Source organism: Monopterus albus, unplaced genomic scaffold (assembly GCF_001952655.1).
Source record: "Monopterus albus unplaced genomic scaffold, M_albus_1.0 scaffold6.1, whole genome shotgun sequence".
Taxonomy (NCBI): Eukaryota; Metazoa; Chordata; class Actinopteri; order Synbranchiformes; family Synbranchidae; genus Monopterus; species Monopterus albus.
In genome coordinates this window covers 5,831,535-5,840,443 of record NW_018127886.1, presented here as the reverse complement: position 1 = coordinate 5,840,443, position 8,909 = coordinate 5,831,535, and the positions used below count along the sequence as shown (strand labels likewise).

Below are 8,909 nucleotides of genomic sequence, written 5' to 3'. Positions count from 1 at the left end.
CCAGACCACTGCCTTGATTGTGTTGTTGCAATCCAACCTGCAAGCTCCTTCACATCCAGTAATGTGAACCATTGATCTTGGCTTTATGACTGCTACGTGTAATTACATTTATCCATTGACTATTTCCTTAATTAGTTGCTAATTTAATTTCACAAATGGAGTGTCATCTGACATCCCTTCCTTAGTCATACCTCTAATCTCCCACAGTACAAAGGGGCATCACATAATCTATTGCCTGTTTTAATATGCCCATGCATGGGTGAGTTACCAGAAAGGCCTTAAGTGAGTTAGAGCAGCTACATTAGTCAAAAGGTGCCTGTCTCATTTGGTGATGTGTCATCCTTAGCTTGCCACCGTGACTGACTTAGTGTGAGTAAGAGGAGGAAGCTGCAACATTTTTTCCGTAGAGGTCTGAACAGAGAGTTAACATGCCCAGCAGAGAAAGCGGTAATACCCAGAGTGAGTCACCAAAATGCTGTAGAACTGTAGAAGAATCAGTCAGGTGTACAGAATCAGTATGAGTACACAAAGGTAATCACTGAGTTTTTTTTATTTAAGGAACTTTGAATTGGCTTGTTGCCGAAAGTTGCTATTGTCCACTGTGAAGCCTATTTGCATTACAGTGCATTACATTTCCTCTTGCAAATGAGTTAAGGAAGAAGTGTTTCTCTCACATCTTCTCTTTTATTCATCAAATGGTGAATTTCTACAATAGAATTCCCATGCTCTATCACTCCTTATTCTATCCTATAATTAAAACTTGTATTAAAGCTCCTCTCATTCATGAGTTTCAGAAGTTACAAAGTGTGACCAATCAACTTTCTTTTCAACCAGCTGGTTGAGTTTATTTTTTTCCTGGTCACTGCAGGCTGGAAGAAGCCCAGAACAACAGCACAGACCCAGAACCTTAACATTCATCTGTTATCTATACCACTTATTGTGTTCCCTGGTAGGGTATGCCCTGGACAGGTCGCCAGTCTATCACAGGCCTGACATCCAGAGACAAACAACCACACACACTCCCATGGGTGATTTAGAGTCACCAATCAACCTGAGCTGCATGTCTTTCGACTGTGAGAGGAAGCCGGAGTACCTGGAGAGAACCCACGCAAGCACAGGGAGAACATGCAAACTCTGCAGAGAAAGAAAGGCCCCTGGTCAGCCGGGACTCGAACCCAAAACCTTCTTGCTGTGAGGTGCCAGTGCTAATCACTGTGTCACCATGCTGTCAACTGATTGCTTAGGGGAGCTTTGAATAGTACTGTGATTCTGATTTTATTTTTCAGGCGGCGTGTACATCCTTCTGCTTCCCGTCAATGTAATTTCCTTCAGATTCTCGTGGGACATTCATTTTAAGAGGTTACATCATCTGTAACGTCAGTAGGAGAAGATAGAATTGGCTCAGATTATTTTCTTGTTTTAATCACAAAATCTCCTGCATTTTATAATAAATAATCTTACTTTTTTCAAATTGGTCTTTTCTTTTTCTCTGAGTGACGATTATTGCAATGGGTTATATTTCAGTCGTGATCTTTATTTCAATAAAAGGAGCACTTTAATCTTAGCCTGCAGGCTCCAGTGAACATACAGGACTACAGTTTTCTTTCGTTGGCATTCTTCAGATATTTTTCCATTATTACTGCACAGTATAAAACATCAGAAGGGGTGGTACATTTGTTTAGACACAGCAGTGTAAATGTTCAAGATGAAAAATGCCTATCAAACATAAACTCTTAAATGTAAAATTCAATTCAAGTCTTTTTCCATTGTCCTCATCTATGTTGACAAGACATTGCACACAGAAGAACTGAATGAGACAGAAACAATTCACACTGAAATTAGACTTAGAATTTTTTTTTCTTTTTTTTTTTAAATCAAGTACCCTGTATTATACAAACAATCTTTTCAATCTAATTTCCTTTAGGGAAACAGACTGTCAGTAGCAACTAGTCACATCCTGGTTCACAAAGAACCATTTAAACATAGAAAAATAATCATTTAGCTTGAGTCCTTCATCTCCTGATTCTGGATTTGGGGAAGAGAAATTACTGCTGTCAGAAACATCCCCACCTACTCACAGTGAGTCTTAAACAAAAAACAGGAAACTTGTAAAAAAAGAATCCTGCTCCTTTAAAAAAGTGCAATCAGTCCTCTAAAGACTTATCTTTAGAACAAAAAACATGTCCATGATGTAGCCTACATTTAGGTGCAGTGAAGCTGATATCTGGTGTTTGTTGTGCTCTGACGACTTTAGACATTGGTGACCCCGATGCTGGTGTAATCACGGATGGGGCTTCCCTCCGCTGTGGGTGGAGTGTGGTCTCGCACTTCCCGAGGCAGGGAGCCACAGCTGTTATGACAACTTAAGTCTTGCCTACTGCGGACTTTGGGGCTGAGCCCTGATGGAGGCTAGAACAGAAACACATATTTATATAATGACAAATTCATAGCATATTTTTCTATTTATCAACCTAGGAGTATAATTTTTCTTATAGTATGCAGTGCATTCATTCTGCTGCCATACAGGTTGCCTTGTTTGCACTGCATTCACACTCATGAATGTTAAACACCTGCTGTGTCAAATCTATATTGTGTGGCAGTCTTGTAACATGTCACCGCTAATCTCTGTTTGCTATGCACTATGAGTATTTGCAGGGTATGATATATCAAAATATAAAAGATGAGAGAGCATAAGAGCTAAAGCTGTCTTGACAAGTCTTGAAAAAGTTTCCAGCCTAACTGTTTTCTGACCTTCACAGCCCTCCTTCTCAGCGAGCCATCTTCATCAGTGTGTTGGCCAGTAGAACTGGGTGGTCTGCCCAGGGAGTTCTGACAAAGCAAGGTGAGTGGTGTTCCCAGGCCTAAACACTCATAGTCCTTTTTGGCATCCATCCTGCAGAGATAATGGGAAGGATCATGGTGCATCCACAAATAACATTTCAAAAACACTACGCTACACCTTTGTACAACATTTAACAAACAAATACCTCACCTATTATTAGAGAGCCTTCCCTTCAGATTAAGGAATCTCTAAACTGATCTACTCACACATAAAACAGAGGTTTCAGGTAGTGGAGCACGGTGGTGTTTAAATTTGTATGTCTCCTCTCACCTGGCTGGGCCAATCAGGGTTTTCATTTCCTCAACAAGGTGTCGGCGAACCATATGCTTGTTGCTGGGAATCCCCAGTGCTGTGGCCATGGCGTCAGTGTTGAATGTGGGGTCAAGCACCATGACAGCTCCATGAACTCCGCTGTTTAGGAGATTTTCAGCAAACTCCTGAAGAGGTGGTTGGAAACAAGGCCAAACAGTGACTTCTTCCATTCATAACATTCCATCTAAGATTCTCTGATGTAATATTGCTGCCATTTCTGGCTAAAGAAAAAGGCAGGGATAGCAACAGTGTCTCAAAAAATTATGTCAAATTTGCTTTGAGAAAAAAGAACATTGACTGATAAGTAGATATTAGAACATTCAAACTCCCTGAGGATATTAACAGGATGTCAGTCTAGACAGCCTTATCTCTATACACCTTGAATGTGGTCATGCGTCATTATGGACAATGTTTTTCTGTGCTAAGACAGTAGACAGTGTTGAATGGAAATATTCAAATTGCAGAGGCTTGTAGTCTGAAGGGCTTAGTAATTAACTAGCAGCAGCCTGGAAGTACAATAACAAAGGCTTTCTATCACTCCCATGGAGATAGGGAGCCCTATATAAACACAACAGACTGTTACTCACAACACCATGTGCCAGTGTTTTTATAATACTCACTGCGTTAAGATCTGTTTACTGTTAATGTTTAGTCATAATATTCACTTTGTTACAGTAAATTGTAGGTAGGTCCATTCAAATTTTGTTGTACAATGATGATAAATATCTTCTATGCATCTATCATATGGCATTCTTTACTTGAAAATTTTTGTTACAAGATGGGAGTTTAAAAAAAGACAACATATTGTTTACATCCACAGTAATTTAGGCCTGTTGACTGAGTATTTTTCTATCCTAACCTTCAAGTCAATATCTCTGATCCATTTGATGACCCGATGAGAAGTCCATACCAATGGATCCACATTCTGGTGCTCACACAGTGTCCGGCGAGCCTGCAGTGCCTGGAAACCATTTTAACAAACACATTTTACTCTGCTAAGGTTCTGTTTTTTACCTGCTGCTTCAGCTTGTACAGTAAGCGTATTTGCTGCTGTCTGCTGTTTGTGAATGCTGACGGATTCGCACTTACCTCCTTGTCAAAATTGAGTAAGTGCAGCAGCTCGATGCCCAACAGCAAGCTGACCTGGTGGAACTTCTTGGTGATGTTGAGGTGACGTTCAAGATCGCGACGTGTGAGGGAGTTCAGCATGCGCCCGTCTACCAAATGATTGTGAAAGGCCTGGGAGTACTGAGGCAAGCCCACATCGCTTAGCCAGGCCTTGGCCACCCAGTGGTGGTCCATATCAGCAGCCTTAGACAGCCTGCAGACAGACAGGGTGACTGCTTTTCATTGGGCCACTTCACCTGAGCACAAAATAATTTTGGTGGTTTTTTAACATTACACCAACTCCAGTCAGGTCACAATTTTAATTTGCTATAAAGTTACATTTTCAGCATCAGCTGTACTTTGTGTTTAGTCCTAATTAAAAAATGTTAGCATGCTAATACACTAAAATCAGATGGTGAACATTCAGTTCACTTTGTATAGCAACAAATCACAACAAAAATCACCTCAGGGCACGTTATATAGTAAGGTCTAAACCTTATTATTATTGTTATTGTTGAAAAAGCTAACAACCCTTCCTTGAGCAAGCACTTGGTGACAGTGGAGAGGAAAAACGCCCTTTAATAAAGAAACATGATGACTATTATAGCAGTGTTCACAAAGGCAAGAAACACTCTTTTTAGTTTAGTGGATATGCGTGCCATTAATCTATATTCTTTCAAAGCACTCGTAAAGATAATGAGGATGTTGCCTTTGTTGAAATTGCATGTCTAAGCTTTTATCTCTACTTAAAGTTTTGACTTATGGACTTTATGGTGATCCCACACAACATTCTGTGAATGATATTACTATTCATCACCAACAGATGGCTCTATTACACTGCCAAATACATACATGTACAGTTTAAATGTACTATATACGGCGTCCCATCCTCACCCGCTACCGTTCTCAGCATCTCTGTAATCCTCAATGGCCAGGCGGAGTTTCCGGCGATGCATTAAACTGCTGACCCCTAAACCCAGCTCCAGGTCTTCATCTGTTAGCCCCAGCAAAACCTGCATAATGCCAAAGTGGGCCTGTTTCAGTTTAATGCCACTACAGCCACACAGCCTAAACATTCAATAAACAAATGTGAAAAAGTTACATATTTGCAACTGTACACAACAATAATACTGTATATGAAAAATGCAAAGGGAATCCAGCTGCATTATGTTACTGGTTTTACCTTGCCACTCTTGACATTTTCTGAACAGGTCCGTATGTACATGGGCATTGCCATGACAACCTCCAGCCAGGCCTGCACAGTGCCCGCCCTCCACTGAGACATTGGTGTTGTCCTGGCCAGCTCCACCTGCTGGAACCTGTCCAGTTGGTCCTCCGACCCCTCTGCCAGGCTGAGGCGTGTGGGGCTTGAGAGGCTATCTGAATCTATGTGAGTGAAGAGTTGGGGGTGGGGGCGTTAGGGTGATGCAGTTCAGGGTGTGAGTGGGGGCAGAGGTAGTAGTGGGTATTGTGAGCGATGAAAAGTCAAAACTTTAATTCAAACATACCTCAAGAAATTAAAATCAGTTTAATATAAAATCAGCCCCGTGGGGAAAGGGAACTAGCTGGTGAGTAATTCCTTCAAAACAAACACAGTTTTAATAACATCCTAAGCTTCTGGCTGCACGACAGCAAACCGGGCTTTTGCCAGTGATGGTGTAAACAAAGCTGCGGCTTTTATAAGCAAGCTCCTCACTTAAGAAGTCCATTAAACGAGCAGCTGAGCTTTTGATTTAACCTGGCTCATCTGTCTAAATTAGCCAGTAATAACAGCTTGAGGACAACAAGAAACATGTTATTAGGAAATTCATGTTATATTTTAATGCATTACGATCAAATTAAAATGGTTACACGTTATAATTTAGTGTATAATGTAATGTGTTCTTTAGATGCTGTTTAGATTATTGCCTACCTGTTTTGTTAATAAGTTGTCAAATATTTTCTGTTTACATGTTTCTCATGATTTCATTGTCTAGAGGAATCATATTAACATTTCTCATCGGTTTACTGAGATCCATTTCTCTGTCTTTACCAGCAGATGTCAACCTAGTACCCACTTTGGCTTCGGCAGTGGGCATAACATCATGTATTGCTTTTAACATATTATCAATGTTCTGATTATTCAGGACATATACTGTATGTGGCTCATCCACTTGTGATGTGAGGTGTTGTTTGGCTTTTGCTTTTCACTGACAGAGAAAACCCAATGTACATTTAGTCCTGCCTGAGCAGCAAGCATTTGGCTTCAATAACAAAAGTGGCATACAGTACCTCAAAGTCACCTGCCACTTGTCTCTTCCAGCACATCCTGAAAGCCACTATGCAAACACCGGACTGCTCTTAATGCAGTCCTCACAATACAGAAGCACTCTGGATCACCAAAACTGGCTTTAATTGTAAGGACTCCTGGCAAGTTAATGAGCCTTGAATAAAAGCATCCACCTGCGACCTCAGTCATAAAGAATGGCCACAGAATCTGCTCGTTGGACTCTCCAAAACCTCCATTTTGTTTCAACTGTTATTCCAGTAGAAAAACCAAGATGTGAGCATGAATGACGTTCTCCATCTAAATCATTAAATTTTGCCTAGGGCACCAAATGTAAAACAGACCAAAAAATAAAAAACCTCTGTGGTCCTGTCTTGTACTGCATCTCGTTTCCAGCAAATGGAAACCCTGTGTTTTGGCTATTTGATTGGACCGCTGTGTTTACTCAAAAACAAATTCACAAGTGAATTACTGTCCATTTTTTCAGCAAGTGAATGGCTGTAGAGCTCGAATAAAGATATTTTTTTATTAAACTCGACTCCAGTAATTCATTCCAAGCTTGGTGTTTTTATGTGCCCTCTTAAGACCAATGCATAAACTGACGTACATTTCTAAGAGCCCTTGTGAGAGCAATTCATATTAAGATGAAAGCTAAAAATGCACTCTGGTCCAAATCCAATGTCTGGTCTTCCACTCAGGAGAGTCCCGGTAAAGGCATGTGACACTGTGAATTGCATAAATGATGGTCTGACATCTAATCAAAGGCCAAACTTCAACACAGACTCGACTCTGTGTTACCTGAGACTTAGGCCGTCCCATGGGATTAACCCTCTTATGTCTTTTCAAAACCCCCTGAAAGCAAAGTGGGTCAGAAAAGCACTCTACAGTTATGCTGTTGTATTACCGTGAAGAATTTTGTAGCGTTTATCTGAGGCCATTATTAAGTGATTGTTAGTCCTTTTTGTATAGACAGAATAGTATGTGAGACACAGAAGACTACAACCACTACATTATGCCCATCAGTAGCTGGTGTAACGGACCTGAATGCTACAAGACAGCAGCTTTTCTGATCACCCGTGTTGGCAAATGGAAGAGTAGGTAGTGCTGTGTACTGTACCAAGCTGCAGATCCTACAGTTGTATTTAAGATGGCTAGCCAGGGTTATCAGGCTGCGGTATGAAGTATTAGCTAACCAGCTGGAAAGTAAAATGCCTTAAAGGATTGTTAGGCATTTTGTTCAATATGTTTGCTTTCTTTGTGTAAGTTAGAAGACAAGACTGATACCACTCTTGTGTTTGTACCATCAATATGAACCCACAACAGTCTGTTTCCAGTCTATTCTAACCTAAGATAAGCAGCTGGTGGCTGGAGTGTAGCTTATAGACACAAGTGGAATCTACTTTTGACCAGAAAGCGAATAAATGTATCTCTAAAAATGTACAACGGTTCCTATAACTGCTAAATTCAAGCAGGTATTGTTGGCGAGATATTTGGTAAACGTGAGAACTGGAAAAAGAAGAATGTACTCAGTGTTAGTTCTTCACAGAAAGTTCAAGGGAGAAACTACAGTTCAGAAAGATGCTGGAGTAAAATCTGTCAACAAGAAAAACAACATCCTGGTGTCCTGATAAAACACATCATGTGTCACAGCACTCAAATGTTTTCAGAAAGTTAGCATCAGAATTAGATTCAACTTGAAGAAGTGCCAATTTTCAAGGTCATCCTGTGATGCTGTTTGAGAGAAGGCATCTGCAAACACAGTTTACAACACAGCAGAGACCATTTCTTAAAGCATTAGAAACTCACTGAGTTTGATTGATTAATTCAAGGATCACTTCACTGTGTTGAGAGTCTGGTGGAGGTCAAATAAACGGGGTCAGTGTTAGAGGTCAGGGGTCAAATCAAGGCAGAATATTATTGACAAAATGTGCAGACAGATATGAGTTCTGATCCAAAAATCTGACATGGTTTCCTTTCCAATCCCTTCTATTGTCTGATTATTGATTTTAATAAAGCACAAGTGAAAGAAAAGCCTTCCAATTTCAAAAAGGAGCTGAAATTGTTAAAGAGAGGAAAGGAGGCCATTTGGACGCTTCTGGGATGCAGTTCTCTCACAGATGGACTCGCAGGGCTGAGGCGAGCTAACACATATGTTAAAAATGGCAGCACCCTCCATCATGAAGGGACGAATCAGGATTAGAGCCATACCACAACAAATTAACACGCAAACACATACAAACATTAACAAGAGAAAGAGAGGACAGCCACAAGGAAATTCAACACTATTTTATTTTAAAATAATCTTATTTTTGTCATTTAGTCCTTTGAGTGTTTTTTTTTTTTTTTTGCCTGCCTTTAAAAGCTGGCCCCTTTTCACTTCTA

The 8,909-nt window shown here is 40.4% G+C and overlaps 1 protein-coding gene across 1 annotated transcript; it reads right to left on the bottom strand.

The window, feature by feature from the left end:
* Window positions 1-1,091: 1,091 nt before the first annotated feature.
* Window positions 1,092-5,438, bottom strand: LOC109970010 (kazrin-A-like). The gene is made up of 6 exons (XM_020617299.1): window positions 5,156-5,438; window positions 4,244-4,475; window positions 4,014-4,115; window positions 3,113-3,279; window positions 2,752-2,893; window positions 1,092-2,409 (listed from the first exon to the last, which is right to left on the bottom strand). The coding sequence occupies exons 1-6, from the start codon at window positions 5,335-5,337 to the stop codon at window positions 2,251-2,253; spliced, it is 984 nt and encodes a 327-aa protein (XP_020472955.1). The 5' UTR covers window positions 5,338-5,438; the 3' UTR covers window positions 1,092-2,250.
* Between the last annotated feature and the right edge of the window lie 3,471 nt (window positions 5,439-8,909).

What these genes read in the sequence shown, in the direction of transcription:
- LOC109970010 (XM_020617299.1), bottom strand. Translation starts at nt 5,337, where the DNA reads ATGTTTAGGCTGTGTGGCTGTAGTGGCATTAAACTGAAACAGGCCCAC. An exon ending in GATGCTGAGAACGGTAGCGG is followed by an intron (nt 4,476 to 5,155) that starts GTGAGGATGGGA and finishes GTCTGTCTGCAG; the next exon opens with GCTGTCTAAGGCTGCTGATA. An exon ending in TACTCAATTTTGACAAGGAG is followed by an intron (nt 4,116 to 4,243) that starts GTAAGTGCGAAT and finishes AATGGTTTCCAG; the next exon opens with GCACTGCAGGCTCGCCGGAC.